Source organism: Oncorhynchus mykiss, chromosome 21 (genome assembly GCF_013265735.2).
Source record: "Oncorhynchus mykiss isolate Arlee chromosome 21, USDA_OmykA_1.1, whole genome shotgun sequence".
In the NCBI taxonomy this organism is placed as follows: Eukaryota; Metazoa; Chordata; class Actinopteri; order Salmoniformes; family Salmonidae; genus Oncorhynchus; species Oncorhynchus mykiss.
Window position 1 is genome coordinate 21,535,491 of NC_048585.1, and position 21,771 is coordinate 21,557,261.

Genomic DNA, 21,771 nt, shown 5'->3' on the forward strand with positions numbered 1-21,771 from the left:
ACTTGAATAACAATTTTAAAAATGTATTCATATATAGTATTCATTTTTTTATATGGTCCATATTGTGGGGCTTCTAGTGGATAGACCATATGTTTAAAAACAAATAGGCTAATTAGGCTGATGAGTGGCATTTATTTTCAATGAACTCTTCCAAGTGTTGACTTATTTCACAACTTCAACCAGTTTGGCGTCAAAACATTTACAACAAAGCAGTCAAATAAGTGTGTAAACATTATAAAATATATTTAATGCTAAAACCCTCATATTAAACACCAATGGTATTCAGTAAGCTGGTAGTTTATTTAAGTGCTAATGCCCGAGAAGCCGGTGTTTGAACATTTTTGCAATGAAACAAAATATCCTCAATTAAATCACTCGATTTCATACATCTAAAACATTGCAAATAGGGGTGACGGCATTTGGTGATAGTGGCATTACGTTGCAAATAGACAACTACAACTCCCAGAGTCAACTGCTTTAACCTGGCGGTGATTGGCTTGCAAAGAGACAGGACATTGTGACGTGGCATTTGGAGACGCGGGAAACTCTTGACATGTTTACAGGGATGTTGGATATGGGTAATTTCACTGCATGAACTCCAACCAGGTAACATTATTCAGTATGCTTGCAGTAACAAAATATGATCTTTCAACAACTTAACATTACCCTTGAGTTTCCACGAGAGCTACACTGTTGTTGTCAGTTGAGTTAGCTAGCTAGTTAGCACTGCTGCAGAGGAAGGGAAGCAAGGACAGACAATTTGCACAATGCACTGCTAGTTTGAAAAGAGTTAACGTTACCTTGTTCTGTAACTGTCTCTTTATTTCTGTTATAGGCCAAACTACTTTGTAAGTCATACACTTTACGGTTTGGTGTGTGTCTAAAAGTAGCCTAAACTATGGCAGCACAACTTCAGCACCTAGGGTATGAGGATGAAAAGTTGCAGCGCGTGATGGAGAGGTTGCCTTGCAGAGATGTCCAGGCGAGCATGCTGCTGGCATTGATGGGAGAGGTCTGTGTCTGATTTGAAACATTGTAACATCTAGCGCATTACGGTAAACAGTTTAATAAAGGTTAAATAAAACAACAGATAGTTAGCTGGCTATGACTATCTAACACTGGAACTCTTCCAAGTCAAGTTAAGCTTTTGGTTTTACAAATGTATTGCCATCAAGGCCTGTCGGTTTAACTGCTAAACTGCTTAACACTGTACTGCATGATTGTAGCGGGTTTATTAACGTGTTAATTCAATTAGCTATGTTGACAATGACGTTACTGTAGCTCATATGGTAACAAAGTTTTAGGCTGTGTGTAGCGGGTTTGGCTTGGAAAGTTTTTTTTGCAGTATATGCGAGAAGGAATACAACGTGGCTGCTATGAAAGTGAACTGGGTTTACGTGTGATCAGGGGTGTATTCATTTAGATGATTCTGTTGAAAATTCAAGTATCATGTAGTAGCCTAAATCAATGTTACATTGAACTGGGTAAATGGAATATGAATGACAGTCATCCAATATGCTGTAATAGAAATAAGGCTATGATAATAAAATAAAAAATGATTGTCCTCCTTCATCTTAAACAGCACCCACCGCCACAATTACATAATACGTTTTAAAAAAATCTAGCCCAAATATGTGAATCATTGTATTGACACTTTAATACATGGTATACATTTTGTGCCTACAGCCAGAGCAATGCAGCTACCCTTCCATTTTCATTTATGGTCATCGTGCCACAGGAAAAAGCCATGTCATACACACCTTGCTGAAGGAACTGGAGCTTCCCTATGCCACAGTGAGCTGTGTGGAATGTGTCTCTGTAGGACTGCTGTTTGAGCAGGTTCTCCTCTCCCTCTTTGGCTCCGACTCTGCCTCCCTACTGTCCCGCAGTCCCTCCCTGTCAGACTTCGTACGAGTCTACAAACAACTGTGTGTCCAGGCCTCGGCCAAGCAGACACGATACATTGTGAGTAAAAATCATCCTCACCTGTGATATTCATACTTGATAATCCACTTCTTTTTAAAATTGCATCCTCAGTTACATTGCAGGTTCTCTTTCTGATGAAGTATAACGTGAGTTGTTATAAAGCATAATTTGTGGTTTATAATGTATGATGAAACAGTTACAGTGACCTCTGCTGTGTGTATCTGGGTAGGTGCTGGACCGGGCTGAGCTCCTTAGAGATATGGAAGCCAATCTCCTCCCTGCCTTCTTGCGCCTTCAGGAACTGGTAAGAGTCATGTCACCTGTTGAGCATTCTACTTCATTAAGTTGCAGACAGACTGAGTGATGGATGGTGAACTAGCGCAGAAGGGTCCCTTTTTGATTGATGACCTTGAATTGAATGTTTCAAGGAGGCACTCGAATAAGTGCTTTGAAAGGCAGAGATGAGGAAAAATGACAATCATTCTTGATAATCATTCTTTGCGTATTAATTCTGAACCTCAAAAGTGCAGATAGACGACCAGAATGTTTAGTTTAGTTTTCGTTTAGTTTTTAAAGCTGAATGCCGCCTGTCTTTATCTTGGTAGAAGTGTTTTAAAAACTCGTCCCCTTGCATTGATATTGTAGTGGTACTGTAAAGGTGTAGTTGACTACTAAATGTTGAACTCAAACATAGTTGTATTCTTTGTAAATCCAAAATGTGATCTGATCCTGTACCTCTACGTAACGGACACTGTTTCCCTGGCAGGTCGAGGACAATGTGACGGTGATCCTGCTCAGTGAGATCGTGTGGGATAAGTTCCGACCCAACACTGGCTGTTTTGAACCACTACTGCTCCACTTCCCTGACTACAGTAAAGGTACAGCTGTCAACAGATAAGCATCTATGGCCTTTAGCATTGAATTAGGTACAGATGGATGAGTGGCAGTGGAGGCTGCTGAGGGGAGGACGGCTCATAATAATGTCCGCAAAGGCGCAAATGGAATGGCATCAAACACCTGGAAAACATGTGTGATGTATTTGATTCCATGCCACTGATTCCGCTCCAGTTATTACCACGAGCCTGTTCTCCCCAATTTAGGTGCCACCAACCTTATGTGATTAGTGAGAACTCTTTGTACATGTGGTTTTGCACCAACACTTGAGAAATGACTGTGACTAAGATGGCACCGAAGAGGATGGCTGACGTTTTACATGCTCCTGACCAATTGTGCTATTTTGTTAGTTTTTCTTTGCATTATTTGTAACTTATTTGCAACTTATTTTGTACATAAAGTTGCTGCTACCGTCTCTTATGACTGAAAATAACTTCTAGACATCAGAACAGCGATTACTAACCACAAACTTTAACGAGTCCGAAGGATATACTGCTCTCCCGGGAACAGGCCCAAATCCCCGTCATTTGTGTGAAGAAAATAATGAGGAAAAGAGGACACAGATCGGGCTGCCTTCTGAGAATCCGTAGGCGAGTGAGTTAACTCCCACTGCCTTCCGTTCTACTTGCTAACATGCAATCATTGGAATATAAAATTGATGACCTACGATTTATGATTGTCCTACCAACAGGACATTAAGAACTGTAATATCTTATGCTTCACCGAGTCGTGGCTGAATGACGACACGGATAACATAGAACTGGCAGGATTTCCCATGCACCGGCAGAACCGAGATGCTACGTCTGGTAAGACGAGGGGTGGGGTTGTGTGTCTATTTGTCAATAACAGCTGGTGCGCAATGTTTAATATTAAAGAAGTCTCAAGGTATTGTTCGCCTGAGATAGTGTGGTCTATAGAGTACTTTATGATAAGCTATCTACCAAGAGTTCTCATCTATATTATTTGTAGACGTCTGTTTACCACCACAGACCGATGCTGGCACTAAGTCCGCACTCAACCAACTCTATAAGGCCATCAGCAAACAAGAAAATGCTCATCACGAAGGAGAGTTCCTAGTGGCCGGGGACTTTAATGCAGGCAAACTTAAGTCAGTTTTACCACATTTTTACCAGCATGTCACAGGGACTCTAGACCACCTTTACTCTACACACAGAGATGCATACAAAGCTCTCCCTGTCCTCCATTTGGCAAATCTGACCATAATTCTATCCTCCTGATTCCTGCTTACAAGCAAAAACTAAAGCAGGAAGTACCAGTGACTCGCTCAATACGGAAGTGGTCAGATGACGAAGATGTTACGCTACAGGACTGTTTTGCTAGCACAGACTGGAATATGTTCTGGGATTCATCCATTGGCATTGAGGAGTATACCACCTCAGTCATCGGCTTCATCAATAAGTGCATCGACAACGTCGTCTCCACAGGGACCGAACGTACATATCCCAACCAGTAACCATGGATTACAGACAACATCCGCATCGAGCTAAAGGCTAGAGCTGCTGCTTTCAAGGAGCGGGACAATAATCCGGACGTTTATAAGAAATCCCTCTATGCCCTCAGACTAACCATCAAGCAGGTTAAGCGTCAATACAGGATTAAGATTGAATCCTACTACACTGGCTCTGATGCTTGTTGGATGTGGCAGGGCTTGAAAACTATTACAGACGACAAAGGGAAACCCAGACGCGAGCTGCCCAGTGACGCGAGCCTACCAGACGAGCTAAATGCCTTTTATGCTCGCTTTGAGGCAAGCAAAACTGAAGCATGCACAAGAGCACCAGCTGTTCTGGATGACTGTGTGACAACGCACTCGGTCGGCGATGTAAGCAAGAGCTTTAAACAGGTCAACATTCAAAAAGCCCCGGGGCCAGATGGATTACCAGGACGTGTACTCCGAGCATGCGCAGACCAACTGGCAAGTGTCTTCACTGACATTTTTAACCTCTCCCTGGCTGAATCTGTAATACCTACATGTTTCAAGCAGACCACCATAGTCCCTGTGCCCAAGGAATCGAAGGTAACCTGCCTAAATGATTACCGCCCCATAGCACTCATGTCGGTAGCCATGAAGTGCTTTGATAGGCTGGTCATGGCTCACATCAACAGCATCCTCCCGGATACCCTAGGACCCACTCTAATTTGCATACCGCCCTAACAGATCCACAGATGACGCAATCTCAATCGCACTCCACACTGCCCTTTCCCAGCTGGACAAAAGGAACACCTATGTGAGAATGCTGTTCATTGAGTACAGCTCAGCGTTCAACACCATAGTGCCCATGAAGCTCATCACTAAGCTAAGGACACTGGGACTGAACACCTCCCTCTTCAACTGGATCCTGGACTTCCTGACGGGCCGACCGCAGGTGGTAAGGGTAGGAAACTTCACGTCTGCCACGCTGATCCTCAACACTGGGGCCCCTCGGGTGTGTCCTTAGTCCCTTCTGTACTCCCTGTTCACCCACGACTGCGTGGCCAAACACGACTCCAACACTATCATTAATTTTGCAGACTACACAACAGTGGTAGGCCTGATCACCGACAACAATGAGACATCCTATAGGGAGGAGGTCAGAGAACTGGCAGTGAGCAAGACAAAGGAGCTGATCGTGGACTACAGGAAAAGGCAGGCCGAACAGGCCCCCATTAACATCAACGGGGCTGTAGTGGAGCAGGTCGAGAGTTTCAAGTTCCTTGGTGTCCACATCACCAACAAACTATCATGGTCCAAACACACCAAGACAGTCGTGAAGAGGGCATGACAAAACCTTTTCCCTCTCAGGAGACTGAAAATATTTGACATGGGTCCCCAGATCCTCAAAAAGTTCTACATCTGCACCATTGAGAGCATCCTGACAGGTTGTATCACCGCCTGGAATGGCAACTGCTCGGCATCTGACTGTAAGGCACTACAGAGGGTAGCGCGTATGGCCCAGTACATCACCGGGGCCAAGCCTCCTGCCATCCAGGACCTATATACTAGGCGGTGTCGAAGAAAGGCCCATCAAATTGTCAGACTCCAGTCACCCATAGACTGTTCTCTCTGCTACCACACGGCAAGCGGTACTGGTGCGCCAAGTCTTGGACCAAAAGGCTCCTTAAAAGCTTCTAGACTGCTGTACAATTAATCAAATGGCCACCGGACTATTACATTTACCCCCCCCCCCCTCCATTTGTTTTCTACACTGCTGCTACTCACTGTTTATTATCTATGCATTGTCACTTCACCCCTACCTACATGTACAAATGACTTCAACTGGTCTGTACCCCTGCACACTGACTCGTTACGGGTACCCTCTGTATATAGCCTCGTTATTGTGTTAATAAAAAGTATTTATTGATTTTATTTTTTACTTTCGTTTATTTGGTAAATATTTTCTTAACTCTTCTTGAACTGTACTGTTGGTTAAGGTCTACACTTGTTGTATTCGGTGCATGTGACAAATAAAGTTTGATTTGATTTTGACAGAACACAACCAACAAAGGCATACGTGAGAGAACATCGAGAAAATGAACACTTAGGCTTTAATCAATGTTTGAAAGAATGTCTGAGTTCCTGTACATAAAATGACTACAGTCGTGTGAGAGAGTCTTTGTGTGTGACTTCATTTGAGGCAGGCGTTGACTGTGTATGTGTTGTTCCTGTGCAGGGGAGCTGCAGCAGATCCTGTCTGAGGACAGCCACCCATCCTACTCCCCAGAGCTCTACTCTGCCTTCATCAACATCCTACTGGGAGTCTTCTACTCTGTCTGCAGGGACCTCCGAGAGCTCAGACACCTGGTCAGTTATGCATACTCATAGTAACACTGAACTCTCACAGACACATGCTCACACATTCAGACCACACTCAGTAAGGACACAGACACATTCAAAGTAACTCTCAACTCTCACATAGCTGTTAACACGCTGTCATGACACACTCTGACAAAGAACTAGCTCTTGCACCTCTCTCTAGATGTATCTTGATGCCCTCATGTAAGTTTGAAGAGAATGTATGGCATACACACTTATCCAGTCCTTTAAGATGTATTCTGGGGGCTTAAAGAAATGTCAATAGGTTGGTGCAAGGGGTTCATTTCAGATTTAGGCAACACTTTGCTCTGAATATGTACGGGACACACTCTCCATGCTACCCTTTGAGGACTCAGTATGAGTTTGTTTCCAGGCTATCCATCACTATTTTATTTAGTCCACTTGAGTTACTACTTCTAAGGATTGGGGTTTTCTTTGATATGCAGAATTGTAATAATGATCCAACGCAGACATGTTGTTTACATTGTCATAGTCTGTACTTGTTGTCCTTTCATATTTGTAATTCTCCTTTCAAACAGGCTGCCCTCCATTTCTCTAAATTCGTTGAACCTTTGGAGCAAGGCAAAGGTAATATATTCATATTTCTAGAACAGTAATAACTACATCAATATTTCAATTACTTTGCTGTCTCCCCTTAGTCTCTCTATCTGTACTTTAATTTGATGATGGATTCCTTTCATGTCATCCTCTCTCTAGCTTGTCTCTCAGATAATCAATGTTTAAATTTCAACCTTTATTTTCTCTGCCCTCAGTGAAAGAGAGTGACACTCACAAGCTGTGGAGGAACATCGAGCCTCACCTGAAGAAGGCCATGCAGACGGTGTACCTGCGAGAGGTGTCCAGGTCTGTCTGTGTACATCTACCTCTGCCAAAGATGATCGACTCCCATTGATTTAGCTTCCGTGACCGACCTTCTCTCATGGACTGACGACAGGCAGCCTTAATTCCGTTTGCCGGCTTTTATTGCACAACAGCGGCTCAGTGCTGCTGGCTCTGTGATAGTGGTGTGTCCCCTGACTTTGTCATGTCTCTGTTCTGCTCAGTGTGCAGTGGGAGCAACAGTTGCAGATGGAGGAGAAGGAGGCAGGAGTTGTGAGAGGTAGGCAAGGAGAAGTGTGGACACACCGATACACACAGATACATATGCACGCATGCACTGAGAACAAGACCGGTGGAAATAACCTAGTTATTTCCCAGACCCCAGCTATCCCCTTGTTTGTGTTGCTGCTTGTCCCCAGCCTGAGAGGGAGTTCAGGAGAGTGGACCCTCTAAACTACCCCTATGTTTATCCCTGAATGGAGGGTCCACTCCAGACTCATTGGTACTAGATACCCAGACAGTGGAAACAACAGCAGATGTTTCTCTCATCTCCTATCCACAAGCCGTCTGTAGATGTTGTACATGTTTCCCAGGTAATGACATTGAGAGCTTCCTCTGCCATTCTCAGGTCTGTCTGCTCATGCCCATGTGGAGTTGCCTTACTACTCCAAGTTCCTGCTGATAGCTGCATACCTGGCCTCCTACAACCCTGCTCGCACTGACAAACGCTTCTTCCTCAAGGTACCTGTTCTCTCCTCAGCACCTGAACCTCATTCACCTCACCATCACAAAAGCTAGACACATGACTGTCAAGTCATCATTGGAATAGGAGTCAGTTGTTAAACATCAATGCCACCCGCTATTCACCAACTCTATTTGCCTGCTACTTTTCCTAGTGGGGGGGGGGTAGATCAGCTTTAACATTGCAGATGGATTGTAGTTTCTATCAATGTAATTGTTTGCATAATCCCCCCCCTTGTGTGTGTTTTAGTTGGTGATTTACATGATTCTTTCTTTCCCTTACCCAACAGCACCATGGCAAAATAAAAAAGACCAACTTTTTGAAGAAACATGAAAAGGTGATTGTCTTTAGCTAAAGCTGTTGTACTATTCTTTAGGTTTAGTCAATGAGATGTTCTACCTAGTGAATTCACCTCCCTCCCATTCAGACCAGTAATCACCTGCTGGGGCCCAAGCCGTTCCCTCTGGACCGTCTCCTGGCCATCTTCTACAGTGTGGTGGACAGCAGAGTGGCCCCCACCGCCAGTGTTTTCTGTCAGGTCAGCTGAGACACTCAGGCTTTCTGCAGTGCCATCCAAGGGATCATTTCAATTGTTTTATTTAACCTTTATTTTGACAGGGAGTTATGCTGAGATCAAGGTCTCTTACAGATGAGCCCTGTATCAAACCTACACATCACTATACACATAAATATACAAGTCAATACATGAAAAGTAAAACGCAATCATATATACTGAACAAAAATATAAATGCAACTTTCAAAGATTTTGCGAAGTTACTTACAGTTGATATAATATATTAATTAGGCCCTTATCTATGGATCTCGCATGACTAGGAAGGGGAGCAGCTATGGGTGGTCCTGGGAGGGCATAGGGAGCCGGGCCCACCCACTGATGACCTAGGCCTGGCCAATCAGAAAGAGTTTTCCCCACAAAAGGACTTTATTACATATAGAAATACTCCTCAGTATTCCCCCCCCCCCCCCCCCCCCCCCCCCCACGTTCCTGCAGGTGAAGAAGCTGGATATGGAGGTCCTGGGCTGGAAAGATTTCTTGAACATATCAAGGATCTTTTATTTCAGCTCATGAAACATGGGACCAACACTTTACATGTTGCATTTTATATTTTTGTTCAGTATAAAACCAACTCATTCTTCAGTGAAAAGGTCCTCAATCAGCTCTGACTCTGAACTGGGATCATGGAAAATGATGTAGCAATGTTGTTTAGTGGAACTCCTGGAACAGTCATGTATGTGATGGTAGTATTAGTATTGGATGATTCTTATTCTAATTCACCAGCTGTCTCCTTGGATAGATTATTTCAACCCCTGAACTGCTCTTGAATTGATGTGTGGTACGGGCCCCCCCAGATCTCCTCCTTGGTGACCCTTCAGCTGTTGAATCAGGTGGGCCACGATGACCAGCTGGATGCGCCTAAATACAAATGTGCTGTCTCTCTGGACTTCATCCTCACCATCTCCAGGTGTGTATATGTTACTGTTGTCTTTAGTGCAGGGCTCTCCAACCCTGTTCCTGGAGACATACCCTCCATTAGGTGTTCGCTCCAACCCCAGTTGTAACTGACCTCTTTCGGTTCATCAACCAACCGGTTGGAGGGAACCTACAGGAGGGTAGCTCTCCAGGAACAGGGTTGGAGGGAACCTACAGGAGGGTAGCTCTCCAGGAACAGGGTTGGAGGGAACCTACAGGAGGGTAAGCTCTCCAGGAACAGGGTTGGAGGGAACCTACAGAAGGGTAGCTCTCCAGGAACAGGGTTGGAGGGAACCTACAGGAGGGTAGCTCTCCAGGAACAGAGTTGGAGGGAACCTACAGGAGGGTAAGCTCTCCAGGAACAGGGTTGGAGGGAACCTACAGGAGGGTAGCTCTCCAGGAACAGGGTCGGAGAGCCCTGCTTTAGTGTATTCGCCACAGATCTGTTTTACTGCTAGACATTTCTATTTTTAGAATATCAGATGCTGACTTTTGTGACCGCTGCTCTTAATTTCCAGGACTGTGAGCTTTGACATGGTAAAGTACCTGTATGACTTTCTCTAGCCGTGGTGGTTTAAGGGAGAGGAATTCATCTGGACTCTGATGGAATGGAATGTACTGGTGAACATTGGACAAACATGAGCAGAAAGGTGGGAGATGCTTCTCTTGTCTGGACTCCTCACTGTGTGTGCACTGTGCAGGACCAGAGGACTATGGAATCATTAAGCCTATGCTTTATTGCCCCCTGGTGACTGACTGGAACCACTGTCAGACACCAGCATCTGCAGCATTGTGACTGTACTGTATTGTGAATGTGCCTATTGATTCCCTAGCTACACCTGTTTGATTGTGGTGAACAAACAATAGAGAACATTCATAATTTTCTGGATTCACAGGAGCCCTTGGATATCTTTGGGTTTTGGTGGACTTTAATATTATTTTTCAGTACTTCAAAATAAAATGTCCCTGTTAACAAAGGTTTCATAATTGTGACAGGATTCTGTTCTCTCCATAGTCTGACATCTACAGCTACGCACAATAAGAACCTGGTAGAATGAAGGATTCATCAAAGACTTCTTAAGGTACAAAATGGAGGGAATATAATAAACTCAGCAACAAAAAAAGTCCCCTTTTCAGGACCCTGTCTTTCAAAGATAATTTGTAACAATCCAAATAACTTCACAGATCTTCATTGTAAAGGGTTTAAGTAAAGGGTTAGTGTCTTAAGACACTAACATCTTAGACGGTAAGCAATTAAGGTCACAGTTATGAAAACTTAGGACACTAAAGAGGCCTTTCTACTGACTCTGGTGGAAAAACACCAAAAGAAAGATGCCCAGGGCCCCTGCTCATCTGCGTGAACGTGCCTTAGGCATGCTGCAAGGAGGCATGAGGACTGCAGATGTGGCCAAGGCAATAAATTGCAATGCCCGTACTGTGAGACGCCTAAGACAGCGCTACAGGACAGACAGCTGATCGTCTTCTGAGTGGCATACCATGTGTAACAACACCTGCACTGGATCAGTACATTCGAACATCACACCTGCGGGACAGGTACAGGATGGCAACAACAACTGCTTGAGTTACACCAGGAACGCACAATCACTCCATCAGTGCTCAGACTGTCTGCAATAGGCTGAGAGAGGCTGGACTGAGGGCTTGTAGGCCTGTTTGTAAGGCAGGTCCTCACCAGACATCACCGGCAACAACGTCGCCTATGGGCACACCCACCGTCGCCGGACCAGACAGGATTGGCAAAAAGTGCTCTTCGACGTGTAGCGGTTTTGTCTCACCAGGGGTGGTGGTCGGATTCGCGTTTCTCGTCGAGTGAGTGTTAGTTACACTGAGGCCTGTACTCTGGAGCGGGATCGAGGTGGAGGGTCCGTCATGGTCTGAGGCGTGTATCACAGCATAATCGGACTGAGCATGTCATTGCAGGCAATCTCAACGCTGTGTGTTACAGGGAAGACATCTTCCTCCCTCATGTGGTACCCTTCCTGCAGGCTTATCCTGACATGACCCTCCATCATGACAATGCCACCGCCATACTGCTCGTTCTCTGCGTGATTTCCTGAAAGACAGAAATGTCATTGTTCTGCCATGGCCAGCGAAGAGCCCGGATCTCAATCCCATTGTCCACGTCTGGGACCTGTTAGATGTGAGGGCTAGGGCCGTTCCCCCGAGAAATGTCCGGGAACTTGCAGGTGCCTTGGTGGAAGAGTGGGGTAACATCTCACAGCAAGAACTGGCAAATCTGGTGCAGTCCATGAGGAGGAGATACACTGCAGTACTTAATGCAGCTGGTGGCCACACCAGATACTGACTGTTACTTTTGATTTTGACAGCCCCCCCCCCCCCCTTTTCTTCAGGGACACATTGTTCCATTTCTGTTAATCACATGTCTGTGGAACTTGTTCAGTTTATATCTGTTGTTGAATCTTATGTTCCTACTAAATATATACACAAGTTTGCTGAAAATAAACGCAGTTGACAGTGAGGACGTTTCTTTTTTTGCTGAGTTTATTTCTAGGTTTCCTTCTCTTTGATTCTAGATCTTGCGTTCCCATGAAGTCAAATTGCTCCGTTGGCGTAAATGGCTGTGCTGATAGTATGAAATAAGGTTGGCACAATAATCATGTAAATGACAATTATGGGCAATAACTGAACAAAAATGTTAATTCTTCTTGAAACCTTCATTTTAGGAGGGGGAGGGGTGGTTCCACTTTATTTAGTAAATATAGACAAGTTTACTCAATAGTCATTTTTACATGAGGGTAAAGTTGGTCATCGGTTTACGAGCAGAACGGCATGGTCGAGAGGAGAAACTTTCTTTCCAAATGTTCCAAGCGGTCAAACCCATTCATTTTTGAGATGCTGTTGTCACCAAAGCTGTGTTGTATTCATTAGGTATGTCATGGCTATTTTCAAAGATTCAGTATAATACATTAAAAGTGCAAAATATTTTTCAACAAAAATGACTGACAATATCCATGACTGTTTTCATGACAATTAATCATTTCCCAAAATTCTATAATGGTCAAAGCCCAAGTACTACTAAGTCTCTCAGATTCTCTTTAAACTAAATGTGGGAGGGTTCTGAGCTAAAGCACTAGGTAGTTGCAGTCCACTTGTCTCATTGGTCCTGTGTAGCTCAGTTGGTTGAGCATTGTGCTTGCAACACCAGGGTTGTGGGTTCAATTCCCATGGGGAACCAGTATGAAAATGTATGCACTCGCTACTGTAAGAAGCTCTGGATAAAGAGTGTCTGCTAAATGACTAAAATGTAAAATGATCAGCTCTCCATGATGGTTGACATCCTTCCTGATAACAGTGCATTGATTTAGTGTATGTGGTTAGTGGTGTGTTATGGGCTGCAATTGTAGATTATTAATGCTTTCTGGGTTGACAGGTGCTATATTCCTGGGTACTTGTTTATTTGTCACTAGCCAGTGAATCCTGTAACAATGGTGATGACAATGGCCTCCTCTTGAACCAGCTTTGGGATGTGCCTGCAAGCTGAGGCTGTGTTTTAGAGATGATTAAAGACCTTTGTCCAGCACAGCACAACGCAGTCTGTCCTGCCTGTCTGCAGAGGTAAAGCCAGTACAGTCAGATCCACAAGGGGAGTTTTGGTGGTTTCTGGTCCTCACCCTGACTGACTGTGACCTCAACTCCTTTTTATTTGGTTTGGGTGTTTTCTATATATCAACCGGCATATTTATTCATATTTTACATGCTGCTGACTGTCAGACTGCCATGGTCTGTGTTCCTCCTTCCAGATTCATTCAGATCCATGTAAGTACTGCGTAACCTTTTTGTAGTGCTTTATGGATGTGTGTTACCATGGAAATGGGTCCTGGTTGTCATGGAAACCATATTGGCACGGTCTGTCTTGTGACTCACCTCCCTGTCTCCCTCATTACGCCACAGAGACTGTAATGTCTGTTAGGCATTTTGATTTCTAAAACAATAGCGAGCAATTAAAGCTGTGGAGTGTGATGAAAATATTGTTGGACTTGTTGGCTGCTTTTCTTTCACTCTGGTCCAACTCATCCCAAACCATCTCAATTGAGTTGAGGTCGGGTGATTGTGGAGGCCAGGTCATCTGATGCATCACTCTCCTTTTTGGTCAAATAACCCTGACACAGCCTGGAGGTGTGTTGGGTCATTGTCCTGTTGAATAACAAATGATAGTCCCACTAAGCGCAAACCAGATAGGATGGAGTATCGCTGCAGAACGCTGTGGTAGCTATGCTGGTTAAGTGTGCCTTGAATTCTAAATAAATTACCAACAGTGTCACCAGCAAAGCACCCCCCCACACCATCACATCACCTCTTCCATGCTTCACGGTGGGAACCACACATGCGTAGATCATCTACTCTGTGTCTCACAAAGACAGTGGTTGGAACCAAACATCTCAAATTTGGACTCATCAGACCAAAGTGATAGATTTTCGCTGGTCTAATGTTCATTGTTTATGTTTCTTGGCCCAAGCCAGTTTCCTCTTATTGGTGTCCTTTAGTAGTTGTTTCTTTGCAGCGATTCGACCACGAAGGGCTGATTCATGCAGTCTCCTCTAAACAGTTGATGTTGAGATGTGTCTGTTACTTGAACTTTGAAGCATTTATTTGGGCTGCAATTTCTGAGGCTAGTAACTCGAATGAACTTTTCCTCTGCAGCAGAGGCATTTCTGGGTCTTCCTTTCCTGTGATGGTCCTCATGAGAGCCAGTTTCATCATAGCGCTTGATGGATTTTGCGACTGAACTTGAAGACACTTTCAAAGTTCTAGAAATGTTCCGTATTGACTGACCTTCATGTCTTAAAGTAATGATGGACTGTCATTTTTCTTTGCTTATTTGAGCTATTCTTGCCGTAATATGGACTTAGCCCTATTTGGTAAAATACCATCTTCTGTATACCACCCCTACCTTGCCACAACACAAGTGATTGTCTCAAACGCATTAAGAAGGAAAGAAATAAAAAATATATAAAGTAATCAAGGCACATCTGTTAGTTGAAATGCATTCCAGGTGACTACCTCATGAAGCTGGTTGAAATAATACCAAGAGTGTGCATAGCTGTCATCAAGTCAAAGGGTGGCTACTTTGAAGAATATCAAATATTTTTGATTTGCACACTTTTTTTGGGGTTACTACATGATTCCATATGTGTTAGCAAAAGATTAAGAAAAAGACTTGAATGAGTAAGTGTCCAAACTTGACTGCTACTGTAATAAAGTTAATTCTAATGCCCACTAGGCGAGAGCAGTGATCATTCGTGCATAATGTCTCACACTCACAGAAACAAATTTTCACAATTTATTTTTTAAAATTTTACTGTCTTGTAGGGAAAACATTAGAATGTAGGTCTGTTAAGATATTCCTTCAAATTAATGAAGTCCTACAAATGCTAACTTTAATCTCCTAACAACTGGGGCCAGTGCAATGTTAAAACATGCTGGTCTTATTATTTTACTAAATGCATTTTGTGACAAGTATTAAAGTTAAGATCCCTAACTTGTGGAAGTACCTGTTTCTTGAGGAACTGGACCGTTTAATCATGGCACAAAATAAACTTGGGTTCTAGTCATATTTGAGCTGACTGTTCTGGGAGGAAAGTAGATGAATTATAACTTCCACCAATAGAACCCCACCACTCCCTCCACCCTCTTTATCCTTCACCCTCCTTATGTTATGACCTAGTTGGGTCTCCGGTTCAGCTGACGGTGTGAGAGATGATCTTTCATTATGTAGACCTCTCAGAGATTTAGATCATGCACAAGGGCACTAACCAGCCAGCGATGGTTGACTGAGTCATTTGTATGCAGGCAAAGGGCATTTTTCATCGTCATTCAACCTCTTGTGAATTCCGACAACAAAGAATGCATTTAAAGCATGGCCCTTCAGCATTGCTAAGAAAAAGATTGTCTTTATACAAATCTGGGCTAGAACTTTTGAGAGGGCTCATGGCTCAGTTCCTATGTGGCCCTTCTGCAGACTCTAAACACTGTGCCTCCGATTGTGGATCATGGCGACTATGTGGGTGAGATCCAAGGTCTTCATCATTACTTCCATGAAGTCTTCGTCAGTGTGAGCCCCCGCCACAAACTCCTCCAAAGACAGCTCCCCTGATGGGTAGAAGACAAGGTTAAGAGGTTTTTAACCTGAAATGGAAAGGGACAGAACTCACAACCCTACAAGTCTGACAAAAAAAGAAGTGGACACTCGCCATCTCCGTTGACATCTATCTTATCAAACACCCGGTTGGTGAACTCCTCCGCATCAACTTCCTGGTTTTCATTCCCATTGATTGCACGGATAGCCTGAATAAGACAAAAGGCAATAGTTAGCCTGCATGCCTTTGTGTGAGACAGATTCCATTGCACAGCACTGCGTTACTGGACTGGTCTCTATACCTTTATGATGTTTAGCAGCTCACTTCGATCAATGCACCCGTTGCCGTCCACATCATACAGCTTAAAGTACCAGCGGAGCTTATGTTCCATTTTACCCCGCATCACCAGGCTCAGAGCAGCCACATACTCCAAGAAGTCTATGTAGCCATCCTGTAAAAAGGAAAGCGTGTTAGTTGGAACGTCTCTTTTTACCATCTCAGATTATCTCAGTCATCTCCTCAAGATGTAGGTGATCATGTTCTGCTTAGAAGATCCATTATCAGAGATGATAACTATGTATAATCTCTGGGGGATTATCTTCACACTGATCTGTGCCAAGGCCGTGGGAACACTTACAGATGTAGGATCTTAATTTGATCACCCTGTTGCAGGTTAACTTTCCTGCAATGTAAGACTTTTTAAATCTGTAGTGTATTTGAGGTTTAAAAAGGCTTCTGAAGTTTAATTTCCACTTTGACATTTCAGACTTGATTTTCTCTCATGAAAAACGCATCAACCCCTTCAAAAAAATGTCCATTAATTATAATCCACATAATTCACATTTCCTGTTGATATAGGATTATTTTCCTGCTGTAGAAAACTGGCTCCCATTTAAGATCCTACAAAATTACTTGGCAGCATTAGTGCCCTCTGGGTCAACCCAAATGAGTCGCACTTCCCTCAGCTTTACACTGACACCCTCCCTCACTTAACTATGGCTGCGTTTACACTGACAGCCCAATTCGGATCTTTTTTTCACTAATTGGTCTCTGACCAATCAGATCAGCTCTGAAAAAGATCTGTGATTGGTTGAAAAAATACCAGTTAGTTGAAAAGAAATATCAGAATTGGGCTGCCTGGTTAAACGCAGCTGACGTGCACAATCTAAGATTGGATTCTGATTAAGAAGTGCGAGGATTCAAACATCCCGTTTTATAACACAATTACCAGCCCTGTTCACTGCACTGTCCTGAAGATCTGAAAATAGCAGTTAGTCACTCAGTTCTGTCCCCAGGGGGAATAGTACCATAGTACCAACCTCCCCAGCTACACCCATAAAACTACTAGCTACTGACAGAAATGGGAAACTCAAAAGACAACGGTCTATTCTGGCACACAGCTCTTGAGAGCTGGACATTCCTTAGGCTTCAATATGATCAAAGAAATTGCTTGAATCTCCCTTATAAGTGAACATTCAATATTCTGATCAGTGTAACCAACTGTTCACATGCATCATGTTCCGTCATTAAACTTTCACATAAGTTATTACTAATTTAAATCAGCTGTCTCTGATGCTGAAATTATTGAATTGATTCTGAAATCAACCAGAATGTACTGGAGAGTACCAGAACCTGGTGCTGTCTTTCTAAAGAGAATAGTAGATCAACTCAGACCGCACTCCTACCACAGAGATATTGACAACTTGTCTCTCAAAATAATCCTCGTACTAAATCGCATATGAATCCAATCCCAGCCTATTATAATATTATAATCAAAGGTGACAGGGTTACTAAATATAGTTATGTAAATTGAGCCTTAGTACTTGTGAGACGATTAGCTTCTTCAAACTCATCTGGAAGACTAGTCTAAACAAAACCCTTGGATTCAAGAGATTCCCTATGTTTAACTAGATACTTTCTGGTTTAAGATGTACACTTTTTAAAATGTACTTTAGCATTTGGAAATGGAGAACTAGGGCTATTATTTGAGTAATGGCATTATGACAATACTATATATTTAGGTGCACTTGTAATTAGTGCATACATTTACAATACAGCCAATCATATCCTTATACATACCTCTGTTGGTAAGGTGTCCCCTTCACCATTTTGAGTGTGCCTGAGGCGTTCCTACTTTGACATAAATGTAACGCCTATTTTAGCCTATAGCATCCCCTTTGCAAGCAGCCTCGGTTCAATGAATGCCGCATCGTCTTACCTTGTTCATATCAAACGTGCGGAACATCTGCTCGATGTAGGCGTTGGCCTCAGCATCCAGTCCCCGGAGCCCAAAGAACTGCTTGAACTCATGCAGGGTGAGCTGACCCGAAGGACACTCGGTCATGAACTTCTTATACCAGAGGTGCTTCTCCACAGCCTGGAGATCTTCCACGGTGGATCCTGTAGAGTTACCCATGTCTGTACAGTCGACTGACTGTTGTGAAGTGTCGAAAGACGGGGTTGGCGGTCGACTTAAGAGCCCTATTGGTCTACTGTGAAGCGGAGGGTATCGCTCTTCACAGTCACACAACGATGGGACCTGGGAGGAGGTGGGCACCGGCCGGGGCTTTTGTATCAGGTCGGACGGGCCACACCCTGTTGTGTTCTCCTTGTCTCTAATTGGCTGTAACCCAGGTGAAGCAGCTGATAAAAGGCTTAAGGTCCCATTGTAGGAAAGGAGGACTGTACACTGTCCACCAACCATGGGACAGGGACGATGACTAACACCTTGGTATTCTCTTCCCAAACTGATAAAAAAGTACTATTTAATGGTACTAAAGTACTATTTAATGGCCCAGTGCAGTCAAAAACGTGATATTCCTGTGTTTTTATAAATATTTCCACACTGAGGTTGGAATAATACTGTGAAAATTATATTATTTTTAGTGTAAGAGTTGTTTGAAAAGGCTGCCTGAAATTTCAGCCTGTTTTAGTGGGATGGAGTTTTGGTCTGCCTGGTGACATCACCAAGCTGTAAATGATTTAATAGACCAATAAAAGAGTTCAAAACCTCTCGGCCAATAACAGCTAATATTCAGTTTTCCCCTCCCTACTCAGACAACTCCCAGACAGTCCTAGCAAAATTCTTGCTTGAGAAATTGCTCTTTGACAATTTTAATTAAACCATCACAGTAAGGTACTTAATTGTTAGCCAGAAATGATTTGATATTGAGATTTAAAAAATTGCTGCATTGGACCTTAAGTAGTTTTTTTGGGGTGTCTGTACTTTACTATTTATATTTTTGACAACTTTTACATTTCAAATGCTAAGGCAGGACAGCAATATGGTCCAATTCACGTACCTATCACGATAATGCATTGTCATCCCTGCTGCCTCTGATCAGGCAGACTCACAAATACTGTTTCTAAATGATGTCTGAGTGTTGGAGTGTGCCATCTGGTTTTCTTAATCGAAGGAATTTGATGTAACGCATTTACTTTCACTTTTACTCAAGTATGACTTTTGAGTACTTTTTCCACCACTGAATGCACTACAGCATCATTAGTCATATATATGAGCTTCTCTGGATCAGCAATTGTAAAGGAAATGCTACTGTTTCTGGAAATTATGTTTTCATTGAAGACAGCTCTTTAAAACAGCAACAACAGACTAACTCTTAGGGTGACAAGAAGTTCTCTAACAATCTGGAATCATTTCATGTTCTCACCTATTTGCAAGCCTACGTCAATCAGGACCATGTGTCTGTGTGGCATTTAACTGGAAAGGGAAGAAAATAGTAAAGAATGTCACAGTTCTGTGTTTAGTTTGGTTTATTGAGATTCCTTCACATTCATAGACCAAGTAGGCCCAGGTCATTACTCACAAATAACTTCATCATGACTACAAGACCATGCTTTCTGTATTACAGTGCCAGACTTTGATTCTTCATGCAGCCCAACGGGAACATTGACGCCAGACAAGCAGTGGATTTAGCATAATGCACAATAAAGTACTTCAACTGTGGCGCTTAGGCCCAGATAGAACATTGTGGCACATCCTACAGTCGGTTAGAGGATTCTTACTTAGACTACAGTACAGAGTACATGCTGTAGCTTTCACAAAAATCCCCAAAACAGTTTGCTTGACTGGTTCTTAAAGCTGGAATCCCTAATGGTGACACTTTCATATTTGTTTGGGATATTACTATACTGAACAATAATATAAACGCAACATGTAAAGTGTTGAGCCCCTGTTTCATGAGCTGAAATAAGATCACAGAATTTTTCAATTCGCACAAAAAGCTTATTTCTCCAAAATGATATGCAGAAATGTGTTTACATTCCTGTTCGTGAACATTTATCCCTTGCCAAGGTAACCCATCCACCAGACAGGTGTGGCATATCAAGAAGAGGAGGACACGTACGGCCAAATTTGAGAGACAGTGGTGCCGTTTCCCCTAATGTGTATTCCATCTTTAAAGGCTTTATCTAGACCAGGGGTGTCAAACTCATTCCCATGTGGGGCTGCATGTCTGCAGGTTTGTTTTTTTCCTTTCAATCGAGCCCTAAACAACCAGGTGAGGGGAGTTCCTTACTAGTGGGTGACCTTAATGGAGCAAGTTGAGAGCTTCAAGTTCCTTGGTGTCCACATCACCAACAAACAAACATGGTCTAAGCACACCAAGATAGTCATGAAGAGGGCACGACAAAAACCTATTCCCTTCAGGAGACTGAAAAGATTTGGCATGGGTCCTCAAAAGGTTCTACAGCTGCACCATCGAGAGCATCCTGACTGGTTGCATCAATGTCTGTTATGGCAACTGCTCGGCCTCCGACCGCAAGGCTCTACAGAGGGTAATGCGGACGGCCCAGTACATCACTGAGGCCAAGCTTCCTGCCATCCAGGACCTTTATACCAGGCGGTGTCAGAGGAAGGCCCTAAAAAATGTCAAAGACTCCAGCCACCCTAGTCATAGACTGTTCTCTCTGCTACAGCACGGCAAGCGGTACCGAAGCGCCAAGTCTAGGTCCAAGAGGCTTCTAAACAGCTTCAACCCCCAAGCCATAAGACTACTGAATATGTAGTCAAATGGCTACCCAGACTACTTGCATTGCCCCCCCTATTTTACACTGCTGCTACTCTCTTATTATGTATGCATAAGTGACTTTAATAACTCTACCCACATGTATATTACCTCAATTACCTCGACTAACCAGTGCCCCTGCCCATTGACTCTGTACCGGTACCCCCTGTATATAGCCACGCTATTGTTATTTTACTGCTGCCCTTTAATTATTTGTTACTTTATTTATTTGTATTTTTCTTAACTGCATTGTTGGTTAAGAGCTTGTAAGTAAGCATTTCACTGTAAGATTTACACCTGTTGTATTCGGCGTGTGACAAAATTGGATTTGATTTGATTGAATTCCTCTATCGAGTACAAGGGAGGAGCGAAAACCCGCAGACACTCAGCCCTCCGTGGAATGAGTTTGACACCTGTGATATACACTGGGGATACAAAACATTAAGGACACCTCTTTCCATGACATAGCTTTCACCTGGACAGTCTATGATCCCTAATTGATGTCACTTGTTAAATCCCCTTCAATCTGTAGGTGAAGGGGAGGAGACCGGTTCAAGAAGGATTTTTAAGCCTTGAGACATCGAGTGTGTGTGTGTCATTTAGAGGGTGAATGGGCAAGACAAAAGATTTAAGTGCCTTTGATTGGGGTATGGTAGTAGGTGCCAGGCACACCGGTCTGTGTCAAGAACGGCAATGCTGCTGGGTTTTTCACTCTAACAACAGTTTCATGTGTGTAACAAAAATGGTCCACCCAAAGGACATCCAGCCAACTTCAGCCAACAGTCAACACATTTGCAACTTTAGGGATTATTGTTCGCATGATTTTGAATACAATGCTGCCATTCATATAGTATTTTCACAGTTTGTACAAATAAAATAAGTAAATACAATAATAAAAGAATACACATTATAAGCATAGATAAAGA

General features: G+C 43.3%; 2 protein-coding genes across 2 annotated transcripts; one reads left to right on the forward strand and one right to left on the reverse strand.

The window, feature by feature from the left end:
* Positions 1-469: 469 nt before the first annotated feature.
* On the forward strand, positions 470-11,015 carry LOC110499992 (origin recognition complex subunit 5). The gene is made up of 14 exons (XM_021577084.2): positions 470-606; positions 836-1,012; positions 1,687-1,965; positions 2,156-2,230; positions 2,693-2,804; positions 6,492-6,622; positions 7,174-7,222; positions 7,408-7,498; positions 7,699-7,754; positions 8,103-8,215; positions 8,506-8,553; positions 8,644-8,754; positions 9,585-9,697; positions 10,224-11,015. The coding sequence occupies exons 2-14, from the start codon at positions 899-901 to the stop codon at positions 10,267-10,269; spliced, it is 1,338 nt and encodes a 445-aa protein (XP_021432759.1). The 5' UTR covers positions 470-606; positions 836-898; the 3' UTR covers positions 10,270-11,015.
* A 3,824-nt stretch (positions 11,016-14,839) lies between these two features.
* Positions 14,840-18,330, reverse strand: LOC110499993 (guanylyl cyclase-activating protein 1-like). The gene is made up of 4 exons (XM_021577086.2): positions 18,040-18,330; positions 16,123-16,272; positions 15,936-16,029; positions 14,840-15,834 (listed from the first exon to the last, which is right to left on the reverse strand). Exons 1-4 carry the CDS (start codon positions 18,235-18,237, stop codon positions 15,707-15,709), a joined length of 570 nt encoding a protein of 189 aa, XP_021432761.1. The 5' UTR covers positions 18,238-18,330; the 3' UTR covers positions 14,840-15,706.
* Positions 18,331-21,771: the final 3,441 nt, after the last annotated feature.

Coding starts and splice junctions, on each gene's coding strand:
- LOC110499992 (XM_021577084.2), top strand. CDS start 899: ATGGCAGCACAACTTCAGCACCTAGGGTATGAGGATGAAAAGTTGCAG. Junction 8,216..8,505: donor ACAAACGCTTCTTCCTCAAG/GTACCTGTTCTC, acceptor CTTACCCAACAG/CACCATGGCAAAATAAAAAA. Junction 8,755..9,584: donor CCGCCAGTGTTTTCTGTCAG/GTCAGCTGAGAC, acceptor GGGCCCCCCCAG/ATCTCCTCCTTGGTGACCCT.
- LOC110499993 (XM_021577086.2), bottom strand. CDS start 18,237: ATGGGTAACTCTACAGGATCCACCGTGGAAGATCTCCAGGCTGTGGAG. Junction 16,030..16,122: donor AGCTGCTAAACATCATAAAG/GTATAGAGACCA, acceptor TGTCTTATTCAG/GCTATCCGTGCAATCAATGG. Junction 15,835..15,935: donor GATAGATGTCAACGGAGATG/GCGAGTGTCCAC, acceptor TCTACCCATCAG/GGGAGCTGTCTTTGGAGGAG.